The sequence below is a fragment of the Ursus americanus genome, chromosome 22 (genome assembly GCF_024610735.1).
Source record: "Ursus americanus isolate L20-20 chromosome 22, mUrsAme1.1.p, whole genome shotgun sequence".
Lineage (NCBI taxonomy): Eukaryota > Metazoa > Chordata > Mammalia > Carnivora > Ursidae > Ursus > Ursus americanus.
This window is the reverse complement of record NC_142148.1, coordinates 18337193-18365187: the sequence shown is the minus strand read 5'-3', so window position 1 is coordinate 18365187 and position 27995 is coordinate 18337193. Positions and strand designations below refer to the sequence as shown.

Genomic DNA, 27995 nt, shown 5'->3' with positions numbered 1-27995 from the left:
GTCAGGCAGATAGCTTTAAAATACACACAAGGTTCCCACTCATCTAAGTGCTTAGTAAACATGTTTGTGACAAATAAAGCCAGTATTGGGACTTGTCTAGGGATTAGGTTGGGGATAGTGAGAGAAAAGGAGGTGCTAAGGATGGTTCTAAAGTTTCTAGTTTATGTACCTATTGGGAGGTTATGCTGTTAGCTGATCTAAGAGGTGTGGCAGGAGACGTGGGTTTTGGTGAGAGAAGTGTTGAAGAGTATGTTTGAGGGAATGGGTTTGGTTTGAGGGGTTGACTTTGAGGTGTTTTTGAGGCAAGCGGGTGCAGGTGGCAAGTAGGCAGGTGGACCGAAGGACCTGAAGCTTAGAGGTGGGGATGCATTGTTTATAAGAGGAGGCAGTGGAATCTGTGGGCATTGATGACTGACCGGGAGGAGGTAGAGCATTAGGGGAAGAGAGGACTTTGGCCTCAGCCTTGACAAAGGCCAGCATGTAATGCGGATAGGCCTGAAGCCCAAGAAGAAGGGGGAAACCAGGAGAAGTCCTGACGGAGAAGCCAAGGGCAGAGCTTCAAGCCAAGGGAGGGTGTGGTCAACCATGTAGATTGCTCTGAGGGAGTCAGGAAAGAGGAGGATGGAAAAGTGATTTTATAGTCAGTGTTCTTGTTCCCCAGGTAGCCTAAATATACTTGGGCGGGGGGGGGGCATGCGCACTTCATTGAACTTTTGAGGTCCTGGACACTTCTGGGAGCTGGCCTTCCTGGGTCCTCAGCCTCTTCTGTAGCTGGGGGCCAGGCACACACAAGACATCTAGAAAAAACTTGGGAAGCCTCAGCCTTCAGTGGAGGCAGAGGTCTGAGTGCATAGGACCTCTGCCCTGGGGGCTGACCCATGAACTATCTGGGGAGTTATTTAGGCCTGGGCAGCAAAGTTGGGACAAGACCTTGTCCATACTTCAGCTTTTCCCCATTGTGGGAAAGGCCCGCTATAGGCCCAGTGTCCTTCCCCCTCTTCCATGAAAGTGAATGCCTCCCCCCGCCCCACCTAAAAACCAAACTGCTCCACTGATGTCTTAGCTTCCATGATCCCCTCTGCCTGACATGCGCTGTCAGCCCTCCAGACCTGACTTCTGCAGAGCAATCTGAGAAATCCCAAGGAGCGCTGCTCACTTTCTCTGTGCTCCCAGCACCACAGACATCTCCCTGTTGTTCCATCTTTGCACGACCTCATAGTTATCTACTTCCCCATCTGTTTCCTCCACCAGCCAGGGGCTTTTCTGAAGGACTGGAACTCAAGTGCCGTATTCATCTCTGTTTACCCAGGACCCAACCCGGGGCCTGACACTGAGGAGATAGGTGCCTAATATGTGTTTGATTAGATGATGGAATGAATGAACAAGGTAATAGGCAACTGCTAAGCTCTCTCCCAGCTTTGAGTTCTCTGGGTGGGGCCTCCTTTCCCTTCCTTCCTTTGGGGCCTGGGCATGCTGTTCCCACCTCTAAAATGGGTGGGTTTAGTCTAGCGTCCTAGGCAAGAGGGCCGCCTGCCTGGGTGGTATGAAGGCTCTGGGGCCATGCAGAAGGTCCCAGTTCTGCCATGAACCACCATGTGACCATGACAAGACCCTTTGGAACCTCCATTTTCTCATTGCTCCAAAGAGGAGATTCATCTAGAATCTAGATTATAGATGATTCATGTGCTGGCAAGGATCCTTTACAGCTGTAACCTGAAGCAGTTAGTACATACGGGTTCAAGGTCCCATGTAGGAGGACCCCACAGACCTCCATCCAGCTGTCCGAATGGCCTTTTCCTGTTTATCAAGGTGGGAGAGGGCCAGATGCCCGGTCAGGCCTGGCTGCTCTTCTCGGTCAGGTGTTTAGGGAGCAGTGACTGATGGAACTCCAGCCAGAAGCACATGCTGAGCTCTGCCCCCATACACCCTGGGAAGGGACTGTGGCCTCTCTCCCCTGTTGCTACGCAGGAATGGTAAAGAGATAAGCCCCATTCTCACCTTTTCTTTATTGCATGACCCTCTGACCCCAAGTCTCCCAGCCTCCAACCTTGTCTATAAAATGGGGATAGATAGCTATCTACCCCTCTGCTTGTGACTTCCTCTCTGGTGGGATCTGGGAGCTGCTTCTGATGCTTTCTGTTGGGAGATGCTCTCTGCCTCAGAACAGAGAGGGGAATGGGGGCGGGGGGACGACTCTCACTCCTTCCAGAGGCCTTGGGCAGCATAGGAACTGCTGGCCCATCCGATGCCCGTGGTTCCAGCTGTGTTAGGTCCTTTTGCCACCTGTGCCTAGGTTCTGTCCTTTCCTCTCCTTGAGTCACCTCCGTCTTTCCCTTCAGAGGTCTGAGGGCTCTATAAAAGCTGTATCTTCTAGTTGGTACAGCTACTCTGGGGGCAGAGCCCCCTTGTCTTTGGCTCCCCTGAAGGGGGCTCTGGGGTGCAGTGCCGGCCCTACCCTTGGGGCACTGTGCAGGAACCTGTGTGTAAGATGGTGGGAGTAGAGGGCCAGGAATTGGCCACAGAGCATTGCTTCCCTTTGTGGCTTCCTTTCTCCCTGTTGGCATCCTTTGAGGGAGAAGGCTCAGCTCCATTTGTGCTCCCTTGCCCTGGGCGTGTAGTCTTTGGAGGGTGATGAAAGGTGGCTGACTTCAGGGGTGGGGGCAGCTGGGAATGGCCCGTCTGTTTATCCCAGGCTGTGCTTGGAGAGGGTTATGAGGAGAGCATCTTGGGGGAAGTTTTTTTGTTTGTTTGTTTTGTTTTTTTAAGATTTTATTTTTAAGTAATTCCTACACCCAACATGGGGCTCAAACTCATAACCCCAAGATCAGGAGCCACATGCTCTACCAAATAAGCCAAGTGCCCCATTTGGGGGAAGATTTGCACACCTCTCCTGACCCCTGGGACTCTCTCTTCTGCATCTCCTGGTGGCCTTGGCTTAGAGCCAAGCAGGGCAGGGTGCTGAGGGAGCCCCGCCTTTTCTGCTCCTCAAAGCTCCATGAACTTTCCATGGTTCCCACCAGCTGCAGGAACCTTTGTGCAGGGACTTCCCAGTGTTTCCAGAGTGCCCTGGCCCCCAGAGGCCATGCCCCCACCCCCATGCCCCAACTATGACTGGTCTTTCTTTTTTCTATCCCCAGAGTAAACCTCACCAACTTTTGCATTTGCATATTTGTTGTAGCTCCTCAGCTTTGTTGACCTACTGCACCACCTCTTCCAGGAAGCCATCCCTGATACCATCTTTGAGCCTCTGTGGCCTTTGCTGCCTTTGTTAGATAATGAACTCTGGAATCTAACTCTTGTGTTCATTCCTGCTCCTTAGCACTCTGTATACATTTTGAAGCCTCGCTAGGACCTGAATTTGGGGAACGGAGAGAAGAGTTGAATGTAGCTTCTTCCTTCAAGAGTTAGCTCATAGGCCAGTGACCTAGATCCCTGGAAGCACTAGACAATGTGACAAGAGTGGCAGAGCACCAGCTACGCCACTGGCCTGGGCCTGGCACTTGTAGAGGCTTGGAGGGAGGGGCATAGGCTGAGAGCTGATGGGCTGCGGTCCTTGTAGCTCATTGCCTTGATTGGACTTGGCCTTTTGAGGAGGGCTGGGCTTTCCGCACTTTCCCCCAGTGCCCTTTGCAGGGCTGGGCACCTGGGCCTAAGGGGATCTGGGGGTTCACATCCCATGAGTTTGGGGTAATGAAAACCCCCAGATGGGAAGGACCTGTTCAGGTAACATTCACTTACCTCTTTCAAGCTCTCTAGTTAAAAGACAAAACAAAATGCTTCATGTTTACCATGATTTGAAATTTTTTTTAATTGCAAAATGTATGTGCATGTATTTCTGTATGGTAACTTCTGCCGTTTACATCGGTTAGCTTACGTACTTTGTAAAAGAAAAAAAATGCTCTCTTGAGAAAAATATTTCGGTGAAAGCATGTTTCATGTCCAGAAATTTGTGATATGTGCCACTTCCTTCTGGTTTTTTGTTGTGCTGCTGGTGGTGTTCTTGGTTCTATTGTTCATTTGCGGGGAGGTTAATTTTCAGTATATCCTCCTGTCTCTTTCTGGTGAGATCACTTTGGTGTCTCTTCCTGACATCTCATAGTCGCTCAGTGAAGAAGGGGCCAAGAGTGGTGATCCTCTTTTGCAGATGGGGGAAATGAGGCTCAGAGGTGAGGCTGTGCCTCCCACTTGCCTTGCCAGTGCTTGGTGCTCATGGGTCTTCTCTGTACATCCTCCTTGCCTGGTGGGTGGTTAATTGGCCAGTAGGTTTGAAGGACCTCTGTCTGTGTAGGGCTGTTTGGAAGGTGGCTTCACTGGTGACAGGGGATGCTAGGATACTGGTTCCTGACCAAGAAGTTTGGGTCTAATTTAGAATCTTGGATTTGATGCTGGGCTCCCTTCTATCCCTTCCGGGGCCTGCCATAGTCAGAGTCTGCTATGGGGCAGGATTGGCTGACTCTCATGAACCATACTCATTAAGGTACCCTGGAAGAGGCTTGGTGCCCCACCCTCGCTTACCTCCTTTCTCTTCCCTGGGGGGAACTCTGCCTGGTCTCCAGGAATGCTGCCTGTCTGCACCGCCCTGCCATGGCTGTCCTGGTGCACTGGGCTGGAGGATGACTGGTTACGGCACTTGTGGCTCAGCCCGATGTCTGGGAGGGGTTGGGGAGCAGGATTCTAAAACCAGAAGCAGCCCTATCCTTGGAAGGACCTAACATAGACAAGTCCTGTAGGGTCATTGTCTTCAGTCCCTTCCCAGACTGCAGACTGGCTGGCTGCCATTGAGCTTGTCCCTTTCATGGCACGCTCTCCTCAGCCAGTGGAGTAGGTGCTGTCCCAGGCTTGGGGACCTACTTTCCTGCAAAGGCAAGTTCTGAGCTGGCCCTGAGAGCAGCAGCAGTACTCTTTGTTGCTGTCTAGGTGCCTGCCTCCCAAAGTGCTTGGGATCAATTATGTGGCTCAGATGAGGAAACTAAAGCTCTTAAAGGGAAAGCGACCCTCCATTACTGGTACATCCCGAAGGCAGTTGCTCTCCAGGCCTGACTGACCCGGTCACTCTGCTTTGAGTAATTGCTGATCTCTAGTTTCCATGGTCTCCGGCAAGGAGCCTATCCCTGGGCTAAGAGAGGAGACAAGGGAGGGTTTCCTTGCCTGGTCCTGGAAGCTTTGGTTTTGCAAATTTGGTCTTGTGGCATTCTGCCTCAATGCTTAGAGCTGGCCCTTGCCACCAAGCAATGGGCATGTTTTCTTCCGCATAAAAATCAAAACAAAGCAATCCAAGGTTGGCAATCCAAGGTTGGGGGTGGTCAAGGCAGGCCGGGCTTGACTCTGTGAATATCTTTATGTCTGTTTGCATGTGAATGGTTAATGGCTGTCCCACCCCTAACGAAAACCTTCACTTGATTCATGACCTGCCAGAGAGGCCTACCTATATGCTTGGAAATAGGATTTGAAAATTGATCTTTGTGATTTCAGTCTGTTAGTCTCCCATTCTAATACCCCACCCTTTGTGAGGTGGTGGGGTGCACATGCCTCAGACTCCTGATGAGTGTGCAGGTGGGGTGCTGTGGCCGCAGCTGGCCTGGTGCTGCAGGCTCAGGAAGCTGCCTCTGGCTTAGAGCATATCTGCACGCACTGATCTGAACTCTGGCCCCAGGAACCCCACTCCTCCGTGGTGCCCCATCCCTGTGAGACCCCTTTTTGAGTTAGGGAAATGGCTGCTTGGATTCTTTCCCTTGGGCCAAGGCAGCTACGGCCTAGCTTAACCTCTCCTAGGTTTGGGCCCAACCCCAGCAAAGCCCTGGCAGGTGGCTGCAGTTGTCCCCCATGCTGCTTGTCTCTCTGGGCCTCGAGTTGATGCACTAGGCACACAGGCCAGGAGTCTCTCTCCTTCAGACATCACTGGGATCGTTGGTTCCTGACAAGGTCCTTTCTGCCACCCTGTGGGGTAAGAGGAATTCCTAGTTTACTAATGGGGAAACGGAGGCCAAAAGAGTGAGGGCCTGCCTAGGTCTGCACAGCTAGGATTTAAGACCTGCGTGGTTCTCCTCTGCTAGGCATGGGCAGCCTTTAGGAAGGGGAATGGTCAGGGCAGGCTTCCTGAAGGAGTGGGAGGGGACAGGTTGCCACCAGAACCCCCAGGCTTCTGCCCAGAGCACCAGGCAGCCTGGCCATCAGAAGGTCCTCAGCCCTCAGAGCTGGCCTGTGATGCCAGTCCCTGGCCCAGCATGGGTACTCCCTCATTACCCCGAAGCCTCTTGAGGAGGGCTGGTCTCTGTATCTTTATGAGAGTGTGTGGGTGATTAAATGCCCAGGCAGCTTATCTTGTCACCGTGTACCATGGCCATGCTTGGCATGGTGATACTCATGCCATTCCTGAAGTGTGGGCCTCAGGGACCCGGTCCTTGGAGGAATGAACACACCATGCCTCTGGATGGGCCAAGCTGGCTGGGTGGTGGCTGATGGAACCCTAGGCCCTCTGAGGCTGGAGTGAGTTTGAAGATGGCCCTTTGTCATTGGTGAAGCCGTACACTCTTCTGCTACACAGGAGGCTAGCCTGGCCCCCTGTTTGTGGGATCCCGTCCTTGTCCCTTAGAGAGTTCCCCTTTCTCACTTCCCTGTCTCCAGCCTAGCAAGGACCTCTCAGTACCCTGGCTTTTCTTTTCCCCAGTGTTCCTTGAACGTTGTTTTCCCATGGTTCTGAGTGGGGGATGAGTGCTGGGTCATGGGTCTCTGGGAACAGGGTGCTACTCTCCTGCTCCTCTAACCAGTTCTCCTCTCTTCCCAAAGCTCCCAGGTCCTGGGAGGGTCTCTGTCCCTGCCCTTCCTGTCCCATTGCAGTTCTGACCCAGACGGCTGGGGTGGCTTGGCCTCCCCCTCCCTGCAGCTGGGGCAGAGGCCATGCCTGTCCCAGGGAGTCTCCTCCCCTGATGGCAGTCCCTGGGGGACCAGCCCTGGCTCTCTCGGGAAAGGGGACCCTTCTGTGTTTGCCTCCCAGACAAGGAGGATGGGAAGTGGGGTTGGGAGGTGGCACAGGAAATGACTTTTAAGAACATAGTAGAGCGTCTCACCCTGGCGTCATGTCCTTTCAGCCTGCTGTTGGCTTGATGCACTTGGAGGGCATCACGAACAGGCTGGCACTTCCTTATGGAGTGGGGGTGGGAGGGGTGTCCAAGGGACCAGGTGTGGCCAAGCAGGACTTTGGGAAGCTTGGACACCTGGCCTGGAGCTGCTCTGTGCCTGTGTAGGATTCCTGTGTTGGGCAGGAGCCCAATCAGCCTCCAGCCTGATCTCAGAATGTGCCCAGGAGCACAGGGCAGGCCAGAGGTTCTCCCTGGGGCCTGCTGGTGCCTTGGGGTGTGTGTGCGTGTGTGTGCATGTGTGTGTGTGCGTGTGCACACGCACGTGCACGGGGCTACACGTGTCCGGCCTTACGTTTTGAACTGACCCTCTAGCTGCCCGCCAAGCAGTAGCCACGTCATGGGCTACTTCTGACCGTGGGCAGGCCACTGAGAGGAAGGGCGCAGGCTCTGGAGCTCTCTGACCCTGGCCTAGATGCATTTGTGTTTGTGAGGTTGTGTGCCTGTGTGAGAGGTGTGGGAGGGGATGACAGCAGCTCAACGCCGGAAAAGCACACTGGTTTCTGTTTCAAAGGGCAGGGTTTGTGGTTATTCTGCAGTTTCTGATCTGGGCATTTCCCCTGTTCAGCTCCTCCTTCCATCCTTGGAAACTATCTTCTCAGGCTAGATTTTTGTGACTCAGTTCCCCCCACCCTCTCTGTTTCTACCTGAGTGTAACTCATTTTTAAAACTCCACTGGCATTTTGTGGCCCCTCCCCCCACCTTTGTGCCTGCTTTTTTCATTTGCTCTTTCAGTCCTTCAGCAAGTACCACATGGGCGAATGTTCACACACCTAGTGTCAGGAGGAGTCAAGGGCATGATGACTGCAGGAGGGCACTTTTGAGTTGGGTCTTTGGTGGGAGAGAATGGAGCCTGGGAGGTAGGCAGTCCACCCTGGGGACCTGGATGAAACAGGGGGACAGGAAGCACTGGCTGTTCTTGTCCTCAGTCCAGCTTAGTTTAGATGGAACAGAGAGGATAGGAGGGAAGAAGCTGGGGGTGTGGATCACTGAGCCTCACCAGGAGGGGCCTGAAGGCCATAGAAGGAGCATGTTCTCCTTAGTGAGCAACCACAGGAGGGATCAGAACAGTGTTACAAGGATTCTGAAAACTTTAAGGGTGGCTCATTGGTAAGGAGGATGGGTGGGGGCAGGGCTGCTGGCTGGGAAGGCAGGGCTTTTTCAGTGGGAGAACCAGGCCTGAGGATTTGATGAAGGCAAGGGAGAGGGGAGAGTGGGGTCCAGTTAGAACCAGGAATGCTGTGCGGGAATCTGGGGCTGGGATTAGAAGCAGTGCCTCTGTTTGAGGTGGGACAGATGGGGGACTGCTGTGGCTGGAAGGGGTAGGAAGAGCACCTGGGGATTTGGGACATTCTGGCCAGAGTGGTGTACAGTTTGGACTGGGAGGGCTCTGGGATGGACGCTAGCCAAGCAATGTGCTGGCACTGCTCCTGGCTTGAGATCTTCCGGGCCAGTCTGGGTTGAGAGCATTAGAAGGGGCTCTGGTGCCAACGGGGTACTCAGGGAGAGTCCTCTCTGGTCACTCAGCCAGGCTTCTTCTGTTGGAACAACTCCCTAAATCTGTCTCTTTATCTGACTTGGAAAGTCTGCCCCCGTCCAGGATCCCAGCCAGCACCGGGGGATCCTGTGGGTGCTTGCTGCACGGTGCTCGGGCCCTCTCCTGGCCTGGGGTCAGAACTTGTGCCCCTAGCATATTATGGTGAGGGAGCAGAGGGAGGGAGCCTGCATTGAATGAACGCGCATCTGCCGTATACAGGGCCGGGCACTTCTGGCTTTTGGGACTTTGGATCTTACTAGCACCCTCACCGTTACTGTCACCTGCGTTAACAGACGCAGGAGTGGGGTCAGAGCAGTTGTCACTGTGCTGAGGTCACACAGCTGACGGGAGTTAGAGCTCAGATTCTGGTCCAGGCAGTCTGGTCCCAGAGTCCATGCGTGTTTTTTCTACCACCCTGCCTTCTGGAGAAACTCAGTCAAGCCCTTGACTTTATACTCGGTAAAACTGAGAGTAGGAGAAGTTGAACGAATCACTCAGTGCCATCTCCCTTGTTAGTGGCTGAGGCAGGTCGTCTGGCATTCAGTCCTGTGTGCTTCCCTGATCCGTGCTGTGTGAGGGCAGGGGAGCACATGCAGGCCGTTTGACAGCCAGGGTGGGGAAACATTCCTTTGGGTAGCCGCTGCCTGGGGAGAACAGGCCCTGCTGAGACTTGCTTGGGGATGTCTTTGGGGTGGTGGGCCATTTCAGGGGTGCGTCAGTTCTCTGGGCCTGACCCCTCATTCCTCCCATGGATCCCGAGACATACTTGGGTCTGCCTCGCCCTACCCTGGGCTTTACAATTTGGTTTGTGTACTTTGTGTCAGGAAATGGTCCTCACAGAACAGCCTTTGGCCCTCCCCAGTTCTCTCTCTAGAGTCCAGCTTTTTTCCAGGTCAGAGTGACCTACCCACATTCTCAGCAAGGGAAGGTACACAGGATGGGGCTCCCTGCTCCCCCAGACAGCTCAGCTTCTAGCAGAGGTCTGTCCTCAGACTCAGCCTAGCCCTCTTTTATCACCCAGTAGGACTGTGAGTACTCTTGGCTCTGCCCCTTGACGAGGTGTCTCTCTTTGTGGTCCCTTCCTAAGGGGGAGTGAGGAAACCAGGCTGCCCTCATTTCAGCACTGACTCAGAGACCCCAGCCTGACCCTGGTCTCTTTACCTTCCTAGTTGACATTCGCGAAATCAAGGAGATCCGCCCAGGGAAGACCTCACGGGATTTTGATCGCTACCAAGAGGACCCTGCTTTCCGACCAGACCAGTCACACTGCTTTGTCATCCTGTATGGGATGGAATTCCGCCTGAAGACCCTGAGCCTGCAAGGTAGAAGTCAAGGGGCTGGAGGAGGTAGGGGGTAGTGTGGGGACAAATATCTACTGGCTTCTGGTTCAGCAGGAAGTATATGTCCTCAGCTCAGCTCTTTACCCCTTGCTCACAGCTACGTCTGAGGATGAAGTAAACATGTGGATCAGGGGTTTAACCTGGTTGATGGAGGATACATTGCAGGCAGCCACGCCTCTGCAGATCGAGAGGTAAGGAACCCCTCCCCCCGCCCCGACATGGTTAGGGTTAGGGGCATTAGGTTCTAGGGAGCAGCGGCAAGGACACAGGCCTTTGTGTGCCCAGGCACTGCCTAGTGACCTCCCCAGACCTACTCCGGCTGGAGGAGTGGTTCTCACTTCAGGCTTCTCTCCCTCCAGGTGGCTGCGGAAGCAGTTCTACTCGGTGGATCGGAATCGTGAGGATCGGTAGGTATTGGGCTGTGGCTCTAGCCCAGCCGGGGTGTTGGGGCAGTCAGAACAGTAGCCATGCCCTGAGCAGCTGCCTGGAGAGCCAGAGGGTCTGGGGGCCTGCCTCTAGTAGGGCTGGGGGGCAGGGAAGTGGTTCTGGCACAGGTAACTTCCTGCAGAAAGTCCTCTGAGGCCTTGGTGCAGACTGGCTCTGGGTGTCCTGTAGAGAAGGTGAGGGTACCCGTAGTGTGAGTGTGTGCCTTGAAGCTCACAGCTTTGAGGCCATTTTATGACAGCCAGAGGGGCCAGGGAGAGATGGGGGACAGAGGTCAGTTCATGGTGAGGGCTTCTGATGGCTGCCGTGAAAGAGCTAGAACACCACAGAGGGTTTTGAAAGGAAGTATCCCGTGACCTGACTTCAGTTGCACAGGACTGCCGGCCTCCGCTGGAGAGTCCAGGGCGGGGCAGCACCGGGGAGCTTGTGCGGGGAGCTGCTTCTGCATTCTGGCTGGAAGATGAGAGGGTTTGGCTCAGGGTGGAGGGTGGTAGCAAGTGGTCGGATTTGGACTCTACTGCATTTTGAAGGTAAGAGTCCGATAGAATTTCCTAGCATTGATTGTGGTATGTGAGAGAAAGAGAGGAGTCTAGAGCAACAGTAAGCTTTTAGGCTGGAACATCTGGATAGGTGGAGTTGCCATTGACTAAGATGGGGAAGGCCATGGGAAGAGAACATTTGCGGGAGCTTAGGGGTACGTTTGGGCCGTGTTCAGTTTTATGATGCCTTTAGACATCCAGCTAGAGGTGTTGCATTGGCAGGTGGGTAGAATGAGTTTAAGGGAGAAGTTGGGGGGGGAGATGTTACCTTGGGAGCATAGAGCTGTTCCTTCCATAAGCCATGAGGCTGTAGATCACCTGAGAAGCATAGCAAGAAAAGGGAAGAGGGCCAGCGGCTGATCCCAGGCCACTTGGACACTGGGGATCAGGGAGGTGAGGAGGAGCTAGCCAGGGGAAATAGTAGCTTGTGAGGTAAGAGAAAAACCTGGAGTTTTGGAAGCTTGGGGAGGAGGGAACGGTTAGCTGTGCCAGGTGTTATCAGGTGTGTTGACAAAGAGGTGCCCTTGGATTTGATAGCACACAGGTTGTTGGTGACCTTGAGGAGTGGGGAAGGGGGTTCAGGGAAGGAAAGGGAGCATGGATGGCTCCTTCACGGTGCTGTGAAGGAGAGCAGAGAAGGGAGTGGTAGCTCGAGAGGGCGGCAGCGTCAAGACAGGTGTTTGGTGGGACGGATAATAGCTTGCTGGCAATGCTGATGGCAGAGAGTCAAGAGAGAGTTTGGTGATGCAGCAAGCTTCCTAACCTACAAAGCGAGGACCCTGACCGCCTCCCTGCTGGACGCCTGGGGGTCAGATGGGCCAGCACCTGCAGAGCCAGCACCTGCCGAACCACACTTGCCCAACCACACTTGCCAGTAGCAGCCGGGACCACACAGTACAGGGCTGAATCCTGGAAGGGTGTTTTGGTGCTGCCTGCCAGACTCTTGGGCAGGAGGAGGAGGGTGCCCACCTTCTCCTCCCTGACACCAGCCTCTAGGAGAGAAGGCCTCCCTTTCCCCCTTTTCCATCCTTTTGCCAGGCTCAGCAGTGTCCCCTAGTCTCACATCCTGGGCAGGGCACCGTTGGAGTGCGGGGACACTCCCTGCCAGACCCCAGGAGGTTGCCCAGTTATCAGCAGTGCTATTGCTGAGCAGGACCCCCTCTGGCCACCACCCTTTCAGTGCTGGGTGCTGAGACACAAAGTGCCAGCATTCCAGGGTGGCTGGTCAGGAATCCCCACCAAGCTGCCCCCAGGGTGTATGTGAGTGAGTTGTGCGGGGCCTGGAGGCTCAGCCGGGGAAGGCTACTTCCTGTGTCTGGGTGAGCCCACAGCCCCTAGGATGGCTGGGGGGCCAGAGGTATAGTATAGTCTTGAGTGCTGAGACCTAAAGATTGCCTCCCCTCCCCCATGCCTGACCCACTTCACTGAGCCTGCTCACTCCAATCTTGCCAGAATCATGGCCTTTTTCTTTGCTTAGATGAGGAAACTGAGCCCTAGAGAAAGGAGGGGACTTCCCTTGGTCACCCAAGGGTTCTCATTTAGCCTCACCTCAGGACTCCAGGTGCCGGGGTAGTGTTTACCTGTCCAGCCCCAGGTGGACTCAGCCCACAAGTCGGAGGTCATGAGAGGTTGGCTGAGGCCACTGGGGATGTCCCTGTTTCCTCAGTATATCAGCCAAGGACCTGAAGAACATGCTGTCCCAGGTCAACTACCGGGTCCCCAACATGCGCTTCCTCCGAGAGCGTCTGACGGTAAGGACCTCCCGGGCCATCCGCAGGCAGTGGGGGCAGCCTGGGAGCCCCTGGCCGTGGGCCTGACCAGAGTCCCGCCCCGTGCCATGTAGGACCTGGAGCAGCGCAGCAGTGACATCACCTACGGGCAGTTTGCTCAGCTGTACCGCAGCCTCATGTACAGCGCCCAGAAGACGGTGCATGAGCCACCTGCCCTCCCACGGCCCCTGCCCCTGCTCTCCCGCCCCAGCCCCAACCCTGCTTGTCTCAGCCCCACTGCCTGGCTTGAGGGCTTTCGGGTGCCATTTCTCCGGCTCTTCTCCTCTTGAGGCCTACCCCTATCTGTTGCCCCAGCCTTTCTTCCTGAAAGCCCTTTTCCCATGTGGCCTGTCAGGAGCTCTCGCTCTGACCAGCTTCTGTCTCCTGCAGATGGACCTCCCCTTCTTGGAAGCCAGTGCCCTGAGGTTTGGTTTGAAGTGGGGTGGTGGGGTTCTCCCTGGGGCCTCCTGCATCTCTGCCTGGTGACTCCTGGTACAAATAGGAGGCAGTGGGAGGGGGTGTGCCATGCTGGACCCTTTTGGGCTACGGTGCTGGTTGGGAGCTGGGCTCTGCCTTCTAAGGGCCGCTCATTGTCTACGGGCTGCGCCAGCCACCTGGCTGCCAGGTGCTCCCCTTCTTTCCCACAGGGCTGGGGAGCGGCCAGAGCTCTGTCGTGTGTCCCTTCCTGAGTTCCAGCAGTTCCTCCTCGAGTACCAGGGGGTACGGCTGGGTTGGACTGGGCCAGGGTGCCTGGCTGAGGGGGGTTGGGCTCATCACTGGCGGCCTCTCATGTGCCCCTCCCCAACCCACTCCCACCAGGAGCTGTGGGCTGTTGACCGGCTTCAGGTGCAGGAGTTCATGCTCAGCTTCCTTCGAGACCCCTTGCGAGAAATTGAAGAGCCATACTTCTCCCTGGATGAGGTAAGCCCACCTTTCACACCCCTCCGTCAGAATGCGGGGCGCTGACCAGAACCCCACCCGCATCCCAGGAGCCAGATTCTCCTTAGGGCTACCAAGTTGTTCCTTCGCACTGTCCATCTTGCCCATCGCGATGACCCTGAGCACCCTCTCTTTCCCACCACAGCCATGCCAGTGGGCTGGGGTAGTGGCTCACTCTGTCTTTCCTTTCCTTCTTGTTCCTGGACAGTTTGTCACCTTCCTGTTCTCGAAAGAGAACAGTGTGTGGAACTCGCAGCTGGATGCAGTGTGCCCAGATACCATGAACAATCCTCTCTCCCACTACTGGATCTCTTCCTCCCACAACACGTGAGTGACTCCCTCAGCCCCACCTGGCCCACCCTTAGGAGGGAGGCACTCACCCAACCACCCCTGCCCCTCCTTCCTTGTCCAGGTACCTGACCGGGGACCAGTTCTCCAGCGAGTCCTCCCTAGAAGCCTACGCTCGCTGCCTGCGGATGGGCTGTCGCTGCATTGAGTGTGCGTGGGGGCCGGGGCTGGGGGAGTAAGTTGGGGGGGCCCGCCGTCTTAACTATGATCATGTTCCTCCCCAGTGGACTGCTGGGACGGCCCAGATGGGATGCCAGTCATTTACCATGGACACACCCTTACCACCAAGATCAAGTTCTCGGACGTTCTGCACACCATCAAGGAGCATGCCTTCGTGGCCTCAGAGTGAGTCAGAGGGAGGGGAGGAGGGTGGGGGTCAGCTTGGCTCCAGCTCTCTCCTGGGACAGAGGGTCCCCTCCAATGCCCTGTCCCCACTCCCCCTGTTTTTTTATCTTTGCCTTCTTGGCCTCCCCCCCTTTCTTACTGCTTGCTTGAGCCATTCTTCCGAAGCTCCTTCCTGTTTCCTGCACCCTCAGCCCCCCTCTTCGTGGGTTCTTTCTAGCCTTTGGAACAAACTAAAGCTCTACCGAACCTCAAAAAATACTTCCTTCCAGCGGCCAGGGCCAGCATCTTCTCTGGCCAGCCCGCCTCTAGACAGGGCCCCCAGGCCCTTGGTTCCTAACACCTTTTCTGAGGGACTGTTTGGACTGAGTGTTGACCCCTCAAAATTGTAAGGTCTCTCTCACTGCACTGGTCCCCTACCCTGCAGGTACCCGGTCATCCTGTCCATCGAGGACCACTGCAGCATTGCTCAGCAGAGAAATATGGCACAGTATTTCAAGAAGGTGCTTGGGGACACACTCCTTACCAAGCCCGTGGACATCGCTGCCGACGGGCTCCCCTCGCCCAACCAGCTCAAGAGGAAGATCCTCATCAAGGTAACGGCGGGGGCCCCACACTTCCTAGCACCCTCCCAGGCCACGGCTCCTGCTGGCGGTCTCAGCCTGGGTGAGGAGGTGGGGGCGGTGCGACTGGGCTGGCGCTGCCACATCCCGGCCTGTCCCCGTAGCACAAGAAGCTGGCGGAGGGCAGCGCCTACGAAGAGGTGCCTACGTCGGTGATGTACTCCGAGAATGATATCAGCAACTCCATCAAGAATGGCATCCTCTACCTGGAGGACCCCGTGAACCATGTGAGGGCCGGGCCGGGCTGAGCATGGCGGGCCCGGTGGGAGGAGGCCTCCGTTCACAGGCCCTGCTTCGGTCTCTCCCAGGAATGGTACCCCCACTACTTCGTTCTGACCAGCAGCAAGATCTACTACTCTGAGGAGACCAGCAGCGACCAGGGCAATGAGGATGAGGAGGAGCCCAAGGAGGTGAGGGGCCAGCCCAGGGCTGGGGGCCGGGCTGGGGTCAGAGTCACTGAGTGTCTTTGCTGTTGCCCTCCCCCCACAGGCCAGTGGCAGCACAGAGCTGCACTCCAGTGAGAAGTGGTTCCATGGGAAGCTCGGGGCGGGACGGGACGGACGGCACATCGCTGAGCGCCTGCTCACCGAGTACTGCATCGAGACCGGGGCCCCTGATGGCTCCTTCCTCGTGCGGGAGAGCGAGACCTTCGTGGGCGACTACACCCTCTCTTTCTGGTAACCCACTCCCAGCGAGTGTGCTGCGCTCCGATGTGCGCCCCCCGCCCCGAGACCACCACAGTCTGTAGTCGGTCTCTTACAGGCTCTCACACGCACACGCGCACATACTTTTCTGGGTGCTTTGAAGCTGTCCTGTGGGTCTGCCCAGCCCTTGAGCTCCTCAGGCGCCTCGCCTGGGCTGGAGCACAGCATTCAGGGCCACGCCTGCTTCTCACCACCTCCCCGTCTTCCCGTAGGAGGAACGGAAAAGTCCAGCACTGCCGGATCCACTCCCGGCAGGACGCTGGGGCCCCCAAGTTCTTCTTGACAGACAACTTGGTCTTTGACTCACTCTATGACCTCATCACGCACTACCAGCAGGTGCCCCTGCGCTGCAACGAATTTGAGATGCGCCTCTCAGAGCCTGTCCCGCAGACGAATGCCCACGAGAGCAAAGAGTGAGGGAGGGGCCAGGGGCCAGGTGCCGGGTGGGGACCTGAGTGGTGGTGGCCAGGGCTTGACTCGGGCCCGTCCTCAGGTGGTACCACGCCAGCCTGACCAGAGCTCAGGCTGAGCACATGCTGATGCGTGTCCCCCGGGATGGGGCCTTCCTGGTGAGAAAACGGAATGAGCCCAACTCCTACGCCATCTCCTTCCGGTGAGGGCTGCGGCCTTGGGGTGCTCTAGGTGGTGCGGGGCCACGCCTGAGTCTGGGCCGCCCTGACCCCGTGTGACTGTTCTGTTAAGGGCCGAGGGCAAGATCAAGCATTGCCGCGTCCAGCAGGAGGGCCAGACGGTGATGCTGGGCAACTCGGAGTTTGACAGCCTCGTGGACCTCATCAGCTACTATGAGAAGCACCCGCTGTACCGCAAGATGAAGCTGCGCTACCCCATCAACGAGGAGGCGCTAGAGAAGATCGGCACCGCTGTGAGGGCCCGGTGCTTGCGGCGGGCGGCGTGGCGGCAGTGACCCTGGCCTAGCTGCTGGGCGGTCGTGGGACAGTCCGGCTGTATGAGACACAGAAGCCAGGGATATTGTAGGAGATCCTGGACGGGTCCCTCTGCCCGGCTGGGCGCCACGGTATAGGTGCCGGGACAGTGTCCTGGAGGGACTGTTATCTACGAGGATGTGTCTGTAAGGATGAGTGTGCGTTAGGTGAAGAGGTTAGAGGTGGGCGTCTAAGCAGAGCGCCCCTGCGAGCTGGGGGGTGGGGTGAGGAGGCCCTGGAGCTCACACAGGGAATGGTAGGCCCAAGGCCAGAGGCTTCCCCAGCTGGGCATGGACTAGACTCACTAGGGCAGAGGGGAGAGTTGGCTATAGAAGTGTGGCTGTGGAGGGAAGAGGCACGGGGGTAAGACAAGTGAGGTGGAAGGCTGCACAGATGGCATTGGGGGCAGGAAGGGCTTGGGATTGGGACCATGGCCTTGGACAGAAGGAAGGCATCTAGGATGGGAGGTCCACTTGAGACTTATCATCAGTGAGCATGGGTGTCCAAGGAGAGGACTACACACACTGGGGCCCGGCGCTGGGCTGGTGGATTGGCGTGTGTGGGGAAGGGAGGGAGCCGCTGGGCTAGAAAGTTGAGTGCGTGGCACCTGCGGGACTCCACTGCAGACAGCTGGGCAGCAGTTTGGGCCTTTGGGAACAGAGAGGTTTCAGAATCATGAGGTGGGTGTAAGAAGGTGGAGAGAGGGGAGGGCTAGGCCGTGCCCACAGGTCTCAGATGCTGGTGGACCCGACGCCAGGGAAGGGGCAGACTTGGCCTTGTGAGGCAGGACACGTGGGCCTGCCGCACCGATCGGAGGCACAGGGAAGCCGGTAGTCCTCCCCAGGTGTTAACAGATCCCATTTGGTCCTATTCCCAGGAGCCTGACTATGGAGCCTTGTATGAGGGACGCAACCCTGGCTTCTACGTGGAGGCAAATCCTATGCCGACTTTCAAGGTATAGCATGAGGCCTCTGGGCACAGGAAGCAGGCGAGGGTCCTCAGCTGCTCAGGGCTTGCATTTCTCTGCTCAGAGGCCCATCTGTGGTCGTTGTGGAGAAGTGGTGCTTGTGGTTTTCCGAGGCCTGAGAGGTTGTGAGAGACGTGTGGTTTGTGTATGACCACAGCTCTCCTGGGGCCGACCCCCTCCCAGACCTTGTCCCTGGGGGGTCCACACTGACCCTTCCAGATTGCCCCCCAGGGTAACTCCCGTTTCCTCCCTGGGTGGCAGCAGGGCAGGGGCAGGCCACACTGGCCAGAAAACTTTGTTCTTTGCTACTCAGTCCCTCACCTCGTGAAGATCTGTCAGAGAGCATCTTCCTCTTTTTGCTTTTTTCTCCAAGGAGTAAAGGAGTTGTGCCCTATTCCTCAGCCCCTTCGCTCAGCAGCCAGGGAGCCTGGGAAGAAGGTTCTTTTTTCCTACTTTCCAGATGAGGAATGATGGGGTCCCAGCCATGCCCATAGGCTTTCAGGTCCCAGGGGAGGCACTCGGGGCACCTACAGAGATACTGTCCTACCTGGCCTGCCAGCCCTGACCCCTGGGGACAGATTCAAGGTTTTCCCTGAGGCCCAGGCTGGGGCGCTTGCAGGGTTCCACCTGGACTCCCAGGAGTCTCACTGGCAGAGGCCCTGGGTCTGCCCTCCGTCCCATCTGCCCTGGAGTCTCCTGTAGGGCCCGTGGTGAGGACTGTGGCTGAATGGGTTGCCCCAGGTCAGGAGAGTGGCGAGGAGGGACTACCTGCTCTAAGCGGCGCTTCCCCCCTGCAGTGTGCGGTCAAAGCCCTCTTTGACTACAAGGCCCAGAGGGAGGACGAGCTGACGTTCACAAAGAGCGCCATCATCCAGAACGTGGAGAAGCAAGAAGGCGGCTGGTAAGCCCGGTCCCCGGAATCAGAGCCTGTGGGGTGTGTGGCAGGCCAGGAGGTGAGGACCCCGCATGCACTGCCGCCACCGCACGGCCGTGGGACGTCTGTCCCGCACGGGCACCGGCAGTGCTGGCTGCAGCCTGGGTTCCGTGTGGGGCCTTGACAAGGGCTCCCCTCCTTGTAGGAGTTTGGGGTGGTTGTTGGGGTCAGCACCATGTGGCTTCCACAGGTGGCGGGGGGACTACGGGGGGAAGAAGCAGCTGTGGTTCCCGTCAAACTACGTGGAGGAGATGGTCAGCCCTGCATCCCTGGAGCCGGAGAGGGAGGTGAGCACGGAGCCATGGTGGTGGGACACGCCAGCCACACACACTGTCAGGGTGCCTGTGCACGCACGGCCCCCATCATCTGTGGTCCACTCACACCCACTGTGGGGCCGTGGTTTCCAGGACACGTACTGTGTTTGTGTTGTCCTGTGTATGCTCGTGAGATGTGTTGTTGCATGCACACAGACCGCCCGTCCCACGCATGCGTACAGCAGATAAGCTGACGAGCCCATGGGCTTTGCTTTCCACAGCACTTGGACGAGAACAGCCCCCTGGGGGACTTGCTCCGGGGGGTCTTGGATGTGCCGGCTTGTCAGATTGGTGAGCCCCCATCCCGTTTTCCAGCCCACCGTTCCTTAGGGTCAGGCTGTCCTTTGTGGCTCTCAGTGTGTGCCGCGGGAAGAAGCCAAAGGCTGCCCTCACTCTGAGCTCTCCCTGTGCTTCGATTCCCCCTTGACGCCCTGGGCTCCTGTCTTCACCTCCAGCTTTGAGCCCTGCATGCTCACCCGGAGCCAGGCATTGTGGGAGACGCAGATGGCTTGCTGACCTCCACAGTCCTCATAGGCGGGGTCCCAGGGTGTGCCTGGCGTGGAGACAGGGTGGGGCAGGGCAGGGGACACAGGGGAGACAGACCCAGGTTTGAGCCCGGGCCCACCTCTCCCAGCAGTGACTTCTCTCAGAGCCGTGGCGTCCTCTGCTGGAACATGGGTCTGGCCGAGCAGCCCTGTCCCCCTTGCGATGTGTGGGAGGGAGGACAGGTTGGGGGTGGACGCTGAGCCAGCGCCTGGGTTGTGTTGTCTGAGACGCAGAAACATCTTGCCAGCTCTGTTCTCTCGCTCTCCCAGCCATCCGTCCTGAGGGCAAGAACAGCCGGCTCTTCGTCTTCTCCATCAGCATGGCTTCAGTGGCGCACTGGTCCTTGGACGTCGCTGCTGACTCACAGGAGGAGCTGCAGGACTGGGTGAAGAAGATCCGAGAAGTGGCCCAGACGGCAGATGCCAGGGTGAGAGGCGTCTGTGGGGGCGAAGGGGGGCGCGTTGGCAGCCTGTGAGCCTTTTGGGGGTGAGGCCTGCGGCACCAAGCCCACTTGTAGGCCGGGAGCTGCGGGAAACACACGGAGCCAGCCCCGTGGCTCCATCAGTGCTGAGTTGGAGATCGCCGGAGACACCCCCGTGGGTCTGCCTGGCAGTCACTTGCATATACAAGGGCAGAGGCCACGGAAGTCCTGGGCTGGAAGCCGGAGGAATGAGTGGTGTGGAGTGGGAGGGGGGCTTCACTTTGAGGGTGTGGGTGGCCGGGGGAGCAGCCAGGAAGGGCAGGCCAGAGAAGCGGGAAGCAGCCAGGGTGGATGGGGTCTGATGCGTTGTGGGGCTGTGGAGGTACTGACAGGCACGCTAAGAACCTGAAAGTGCCCATTGGTTTTGTCAGCAGCAAACGGCCCTGGGGCCACTATTAGGAACCATAGCAGTGTGGTGGCCAGGGTTGGGTGGCAGTGGGCATCGGGGAGTACGGAGTGGCAAAGGCGGTGCTCCTCTACGGGGCCAGAGCCCGGGCAGGCTTTCACACTGACTGCTGAAGGAGCCAGCGGGGAGGGGAGGAGGGAGGCCTCTTCCACGGAGCTGGGGGAGTGGAGAGGAAAGTATGCGTAAGGGTTAAGGGAATTCGTGGGATGGCCATTCCCCTGGTGGTTGGTGTGGGGTAGAAGGCTAGAATACTACAGGACTGTGGCTGCTTCAGAAAACCCGTACCCACGAGCCCCACAGAGAATGGAAGGTGCTGAGGATTTTACTGGCAGACCCACCGGTTGAGGGATGGATTCTGGGGTCTGGGCTGAAAGAGGGAGTGAGTGTAGGAGCCCCAGATGGAAGAAAGTGGGCCTCCGGGGGGATGAGGACAAGACAGGGCACACTTGTGAGTGGCTGTGGTGGGTAGGTGGCTGCGCTGGGGTTGGGGGAGCTGAAGCGGTGAGGTTCTTAGGGCTGGGAGGTGGGGGGAACCATCCTCAGGGTACCAAAGACTGAGCCATAGGCCTGCGTCCCACTGAAGTCACAGGAAGCTGCCTTTTTGCCAGGGGAGGCGGGGTACCCGATGGTCACAAAGCATCAGTGGAGAGCACAGCCAGCCCCAGGACTCTGAGCTGTCACTGAGGCATGGGTGGTGGTGAGGATCCCACCCTCCAAGAGTCTCGGAGGGCAAGTGTGGCCTTCAGGGCAGAGAAGAAATATGATTCTGGAATGGGCCTTGGGGACAGAGGGCCCTTGTTTACTGTCCAGTGGGGTCTGGAAGATGCAGGGGGCAGGGAAGGGCCCGGAGAGCACCTGCGGTGTGGGTGCACCCTTCTGCCGGGCAGGGGCTCCAGCCTGGGGTTACAGGCTGTGTGTGTCACCAGCTCACGGAGGGGAAGATGATGGAGCGCAGGAAGAAGATTGCCCTGGAGCTCTCCGAGCTGGTTGTCTACTGTCGGCCTGTTCCCTTCGATGAAGAGAGTAAGGACTGAGGCCCTGGCAGGGTGGGTTTTGGGTACCCTCCCTGGCAGGTGGAAGAGGGAACAGCATTTTATTCCTTTATATGGGGTTTGGGGGAACTGCCTGGGAGGGTGGGCTGACTCTGTAAGCATTCTCCCTGTTTGGCCCAGAGATTGGCACAGAACGTGCCTGCTACCGGGACATGTCGTCCTTTCCGGAAACCAAGGCTGAGAAATACGTGAACAAGGCCAAAGGCAAGAAGTTCCTCCAGTACAACCGCCTGCAGCTCTCCCGCATCTACCCCAAGGGCCAGCGGCTAGACTCCTCCAATTACGACCCCTTGCCCATGTGGATCTGCGGCAGTCAGCTGGTGGCCCTCAACTTCCAGACGCCAGGTGAGGAGCTGCCCTGTGGGGCGGGGCGGGGGCTCTGCTGGGCCGTTGGGCTGGAGTCCACCGTGCCTTGGCTCTTCCAGACAAGCCTATGCAGATGAACCAGGCGCTCTTCATGGCCGGCGGCCACTGCGGCTACGTGCTGCAGCCCAGCACCATGCGGGATGAGGCCTTTGACCCCTTTGACAAGAGCAGCCTCCGAGGCCTAGAGCCATATGCCATCTGCATTGAGGTGCGTGGTGCACACATACGGGCTTCAGGGTGGGTGGGGGTCGCTCTGCCGGGGCTCCTTTCCAGAGTCAAGGATCGGGTGTCCGTGTGACTGGGGTGGGAGGGGGCACTGGCCTGTTACTGAGCTTGAGGAAGGTGTCACCGTCCTCTGAGGCAGGAAGGCAGCTGCCAGCTCCACCGCGGGGCCGGGCCCAGAGCGGGGAAGGCCCGAGGCAGGTGGGCTACACGTGGCCTGTTCTCAGCACTGAAGAGTCAGACCGTCCAGTGAGGCCAAGCCGTGGGTAGCCGCTGCCTGGCAGGACAGGGAGGTGGTGCTGGTGGCGAGCCAGCCGCAGGGGCCAGCGAGAATGGGGCTTGAGAGTGAGTGACCCCTGCGCCCAGCTCTGTTTTGGAACCGGTCCCGAGCAGCTGGGCGGTGAGGGCGCCAAGGAGCCGTGCTGTGGGCTTCAGGGTGGGTGGGGTGAGGAGAGCATAGCGTGAGCACTTGCTCCTTCTCCGAGAAGAGATTGCTGTTTTTTTTCCCTGTGGGGAAGTCTTAATTAAAAGATGTCCGTGTTAGAACAGACGTGGATTTAATGAGGTAGATGGGAAAACTCCCGTGAAGTCTAAAGCGAAGATTTCCCACGCCACTGCTCTTAACAGCTCTGATGCTGGGAGCCATTCAGCGGGTCCAGCAGAGGGCGCAGTGCCTCCACTGCATAGTGAGGACTGGGAAGGAGCTAGAACAGTCCCCAGCCCATCTTGGCCTGCCTTCCAGGTGCTGGGGGCCCGGCACCTGCCAAAGAATGGCCGAGGCATCGTGTGTCCTTTTGTGGAGATTGAGGTGGCCGGAGCGGAATATGACAGCATCAAGCAGAAGACAGAGTTTGTGGGTAGGTCTGCCTTCCCCGCTTGTCATGCCCTGAAGGCCCTTCCACACCGGCGACCCTGTCCTCTCAAGGCGGTGGCCTGAGGCCTTTTGCCCTGACTTTCGCAGTGGACAATGGACTGAACCCTGTGTGGCCTGCCAAGCCCTTCCACTTCCAGATCAGTAACCCGGAATTCGCCTTTTTGCGCTTTGTGGTGTATGAGGAAGACATGTTTAGTGACCAGAACTTCTTGGCTCAGGCTACCTTCCCGGTGAAAGGCCTGAAGACAGGTGAGGACCCTTCCTAGAGACAGTACCTGGGAGTGTGGGGGACGTGGGGGGTGGGCCCCCCGCTCGGCTCCCGCCCAGGCTGAGGGCCAAGCCTCCCTCCTCCTAGGATACAGAGCTGTGCCTTTGAAGAACAACTACAGTGAGGACTTGGAGCTGGCCTCCCTGCTCGTCAAGATCGATGTTTTCCCTGCCAAGGTAACCATAGCGGGGGCGGGGGGCGGGCGGGCTACAGCCTTACAAGGTCCCAGGGAGGCACTGACCGCTCGTGCACTGCTCTTGTTGAAGCAGGAGAACGGGGACCTCAGTCCCTTCAGTATGTCTCTGCGGGAGCGGGGCTCCGATACCTCAGGCCAGCTGTTTCATGGCCGGGCCCGGGAAGGTTCCTTTGAAGCCCGCTACCAGCAGCCATTTGAGGACTTTCGTATCTCCCAGGAGCAGCTGGCAGACCATTTTGACAGTCGGGAACGGAGGTGAGGGGATGGAGCATGGGTGGCATATCGGAGAGAGGGGAAGGGGAGGTTGCGGCCCCTTCTGTGTCCTTCTCTTGCTCCTGGGTAGAAGTTTTCCTTGTCTGGCTTTCCTTGTCTTGGGCTGTTCCACTGGGCCCGCGAGGCCCCACTCCTGGTAAGGACACTCTCTTCTGTCCAGGGCCCCACGAAGGACTCGGGTCAACGGAGACAACCGCCTCTAGTCGTGCGCCAGCCTCGTTGAGAGCAGCAGGTGCCGCGTGCCTCATGGAGCGCCGTGAGCTGGGTGCTTGGGAAGTGGCCTGTGGAGGCAGCCATCCTAGCCCCGAGGCCTGGAGCCTGGATTCCAGCAGTGACTGCTAGACAAAACCAAGCCATTAATGAGATGTATTACTGTTTGGGGCCTCCATGCCCCAGCTCTGGGTGAAGGCAAAAACTGTACTGTGTCTCGAATTAATTAAGCACACACATCTGGTCCTGACTTCGGGAGATGGAGCCTTCCGTCTGTGGGGCCAGGACCATGGCTGCAGCGCCTTGGAGAGAGAGGCTTCTCAGCCCGCGGCACGGGAGGCTCCGAGGAACCGCTGACCTTCCTGAGAGCAGCAGCAGCAGCCTCGCTGGGCCAGGGAAACAATCCCAAGTTTACATTGTCCTGTAGCTTTAAAACCCCAGCCGGGCAGGGGCGGGGGTAGGGTGGCCCTGGAGCCAGGGAGGGCGGAGGAGCGCAGGACCCGCCGGGAGAGGGGCTCTGCCTGCTCGAGGAAGAGGACACAGCACAAGGGCACGCTGCCCATGGCCGGGAACACCGCCCAGCCTGCAACCTACAGGGGATCGTGCTAGTAACAGCAGCAGTGGTGGGCCGTGGAGGGTTACCCTGCCGGCCCCGTGTGAGGGTGCCCGAGGAGGCCGAGCCCCAGGGCGCCGCCTGGAGGAGGGACAGCGGCACCTCAGGACCTTGGGAGGAGGAGGCCCTGGACACCCTGTGCCACCGTGGGCCACACTGCCTGCCTGCTACCCGAAGCCCGGGGGGTGGCAGCCCACGGTGGATGCTCTGGATGTGCACCTGAAGTCCGGACCCGCTCACTGGGGTGAGCTGCACAGCGGCTCCTGCCACGTGGTCAGCGAGGGCGTGCCTTGCCCCTACGCAGAGGCCACTGCCAGGCAGAGAGCCTAACAGCAAGATCGACGCACGGGAGGCCTTTGTCGGAGACGGGTGCAGCGGGGCCGGGATGGAGGAGCAAGTAGCGGGCCATAGTGGGGATTTTCCCCAGTGCGTTCAGGAAACTCCCGCACACACGGACATGCCTCCTTCGGGGCGCCCTCCAGCAGGCCGGCTAGGGGACCCCCTCCGCCCGCCCCCTAGTTCAGACTGAAGACCACTGTCCCTGTTGCAGCAGCAGACCTGGGATCGGAGCCTGCAGACAGCACAGCAGAAGGATGCCGAGATGATCCTGAGTGTTCATTAAACCAGTTGAAAGTCCTGTTACTGGGCATCTGTGGTGTTGGAGATGGAATTTTAAAGGTTATTTTTTGCACACCCTGTTTCTCACTATCTTCATTATTTCACGTAGGTGTATGATTTTCTAGGTCTTCCACTTCTAACCAGAAAGCTGCTTGGTTGGGAGGTTGGGGAGCAAAATGAATGAACTTGTCTGTGCACTGTGGCAGAACTGTTATTTTTATGGATTTTACAGCTCAACTAACAGTGTTACTTTTTCAAGATTTATATATTTATATACTCTTAAGAAAAACCACTGAGCCGTTAAAGCCTTGTTATTATTCGATCCTAATAGTGATTCCGTTTTCTATAGCTTACTCTTAGGGTAGAAGGTAAATTATTTAACATTCTATTAAACTTTCCATATCATGGATTGTAAACCGAAGGAAATTATACAATTTCTGAGAAAATGTATTGGTTTATTTAAACTAATTCCCAGGTTGTCTTTGCAAGTATGACTTTACAATCTTGTCCATAGCAAACACATCTATATCTGGTTGCCAACATTTGGTTTATAATTTAAATATTAACAAAAATCTTAAATTTCATTAGAAAAGCCTTCCTTCTGAAAAGGACTTAACCGTAATTTTCTTCTCAGTAGGATCGTCACTAACTTACTCCTGCCCCTCACCTTTGGAGGGAAGCCTTGGGGCAGAACCCAGAGGAGGGGGGGGGGGGAGAGGGCTGGCTGCGACCTGCCCCGTGGGGACGGTTGGACTACAGACGGTGAGGCTGTTGGGAATGGGGTAGGTGGGGGCGGGAAGAGAAGAAACAGCAAAGCCCATTCTGATGGCAGGTGGTTTTTTGGTTTGAAGGCAAAGACGACTCCGTATCCTCCCCTCAGGAATGAAAGAGGGTGAGGGAGTTGCGTGCTTTGTGGTCGGTGCAGGGGCAGCTGCTGCTGTCTAGCTGGTGCAAAGACCCCAGAGAGGAGAAGGAAGAGGCTGGGCAGGGAGCCCCACTCAAGGACAGAGGCGCCTCGCAGCACAGCCCGCACTCCGCACACGCAAGCCCGCCGCCTGCATCTGGGCTTGGAATCGGCCATCCGCTGGCTGTGCAGGCCTCTTCGAGGTCTGACTGCCAAATAAACCGTTCCCACGTCCCTTTGTGGGCTCTTTTGGGGGTGCTCAGGAGAGCAGGTTGTCTGGAGACTTGTTAACTTTGGGCCATTTGCGGGGTGGTGAGTCTGCAGTGGAAGTTGGGGGAGGAGGTCTCAGTTTTCGGCAACTTCCAGGCCAAGCAGATCTCCCCTCCCCTGGGCTACGAGGTGGGGTGAGGCCACCCACTCCTCTGGCTCTTCTGCAGAGGGTATGTTGGGGACGAGAGTGGCCACCGGCCTGCCCGTGAGCGAGCCTGGGTTTCCGCAGCCTGCCAGCTCTGGTGGTGAGCGGGAAGCAACCTGAGCCCCCTCCCAGCCCACAGAAGCCTCTCCTTCCACAGCGCAGCGTTCAGAAGTAGGGTGAAAAGCCTCGACAGCTTGCACAACCCAATCTCTGCACAGACCTGGTTGAAAAGGCCATGCCCTTACCTTCCCCGTGGTCTGTGCCGGTGTAGACCAGAAATGACCCACGTAAGCACGGTTGCCTGCCTGGTGGGTGCATGGGGACAGGCCTAAAAAGCCAGTCCAGGAGCCTGAAAAGATCTGTCACTGAAAAGATGCAGGTAAGTGTAATCAGTTGGTTCTTAAAATGGTAATTAGTACACCCCTGGTGTGAGAATACACATACCACACAAAGCATGGTGAGACCAAGACTTTTAAGTCCAGTCCAAGGCTGATGAAGAGTTACAGGTTCCAAGCATCCCTCTCCTGTATGACAAGTCAGAGCACAAAGACCTAACAGTTGCCAAGTTTACAGATCGCAGGCCAGTCCTGGTTGACCGTAGGTCCCTCTGAGCACCACCCACCTGGAGAACTGGGATCAGTTTAGGATAGTTCTCGTCCACTGAGAAGCTTCGACAGCCAGCATCAGAGCCCCTCCTGCTCAGGTTCTGGCTGGCCCCCTGGCTCCCTTCTAGAGCTGCTCAGACCTACTCAGACAGGATGGTCCTTTCCCCGCAGAGAAGGTGGCAGGCGGGAGTTAACCTGGACTTCCCTGAGCCATGTTTTCCTGCTCCAGATTCTTGTGGCCAGGAGAGAGTTTTTCTGATCTATGAAGGACGAGGTTCTGCACTGGTCTTTTGGGTAGGGGCCATCTGTCATCACAGGACATGCGTGGCTTGTTGGTGTTGGCCATTTTTAGTTTAATCAGAACATAAGTTTATTTACTGAACGAGTGTCTTTCTGGAGTGTGACTTGGGGAAGAACAGCTCTGAAGTCCTTACGGTGGCTTCACAGACCTGAGGCATGCCTGTCCCCCCGCCACACCCCCTCGACACTGCCTTTGCTTTTCCTTGCCAATGCCTTGATCTCTCTCTCATCCTAGCAGAAAACGTGACAACCCTCAGTTATGCAAATGCACGGATCAGTTTCACCTCCATTTCCTCCAGACCTGACCTCATCGATTGCCCAGGGAGGCCCCACTAGCAGGTGAGGTGAAGGGAGACCCTCACTCAAGCCTGAAGGTCTGGGCCTAGGGTGGGTAGTTGCCTCACTGTGCATGCAGGCCCTGTCCCTGCAGTGGGACAGCTCGGGCTGGCACTGCCTCCCACCCACTGGGTTAGGCGTCACCTGGGAAGCTTCCGAAAAATACCAGTACCCAGAGCCCTGTTTTCCAAAAGCTGCATGAGCCAAATGAGCAGTCAGGGTTGAGACCCACCAGTTTGGGCAGAGGACACCCAAAAAAGGGCCAGGGAGAGGAAGTCCACGGTGCCAGGGCCAAAGACAAGCAGTGGATGGCTCCCTGCAGGGCCCCTCTCCTACTGTCTCCAACGGGAACTCCCGCCTAGTTGGTAGAGCAGGGACAAGGAGACTGCACTCCCCAGGGGCAGGCCTGGACTTGGCGGCCAGCGGACGA

General features: G+C 57.2%; 1 protein-coding gene across 4 annotated transcripts in view; it reads left to right on the top strand.

Moving 5' to 3' along the window:
- PLCG1 (phospholipase C gamma 1) overlaps positions 1–25431 on the top strand; it is a 36697-nt gene extending 11266 nt beyond the window's left edge. For 2 of the 4 annotated variants that reach the window (XM_045804625.2, XM_045804627.2), the window contains 31 exons: positions 9843–9995; positions 10111–10204; positions 10373–10420; positions 12663–12747; positions 12840–12923; positions 13156–13190; positions 13413–13485; positions 13585–13686; positions 13913–14031; positions 14117–14202; positions 14277–14397; positions 14822–14990; positions 15122–15244; positions 15326–15427; positions 15507–15694; positions 15934–16134; positions 16215–16334; positions 16424–16604; positions 17543–17620; positions 18430–18533; positions 18757–18853; positions 19102–19171; positions 19696–19853; positions 21240–21336; positions 21486–21710; positions 21791–21939; positions 22696–22810; positions 22915–23076; positions 23183–23271; positions 23362–23546; positions 23725–25431. In XM_045804625.2, coding sequence (XP_045660581.1) covers positions 9843–9995; positions 10111–10204; positions 10373–10420; positions 12663–12747; positions 12840–12923; positions 13156–13190; positions 13413–13485; positions 13585–13686; positions 13913–14031; positions 14117–14202; positions 14277–14397; positions 14822–14990; positions 15122–15244; positions 15326–15427; positions 15507–15694; positions 15934–16134; positions 16215–16334; positions 16424–16604; positions 17543–17620; positions 18430–18533; positions 18757–18853; positions 19102–19171; positions 19696–19853; positions 21240–21336; positions 21486–21710; positions 21791–21939; positions 22696–22810; positions 22915–23076; positions 23183–23271; positions 23362–23546; positions 23725–23767 — 3656 coding nt within the window. In that variant the 3' untranslated portion in view covers positions 23768–25431. Of the gene's footprint in view, positions 1–9842; positions 9996–10110; positions 10205–10372; positions 10421–12662; positions 12748–12839; positions 12924–13155; positions 13191–13221; positions 13486–13584; positions 13687–13912; positions 14032–14116; positions 14203–14276; positions 14398–14821; positions 14991–15121; positions 15245–15325; positions 15428–15506; positions 15695–15933; positions 16135–16214; positions 16335–16423; positions 16605–17542; positions 17621–18429; positions 18534–18756; positions 18854–19101; positions 19172–19695; positions 19854–21239; positions 21337–21485; positions 21711–21790; positions 21940–22695; positions 22811–22914; positions 23077–23182; positions 23272–23361; positions 23547–23724 lie in introns of those variants that run through there. The other 2 variants (XM_045804626.2, XM_087853578.1) reach the window with 2 other exon arrangements.
- Positions 25432–27995: the final 2564 nt, after the last annotated feature.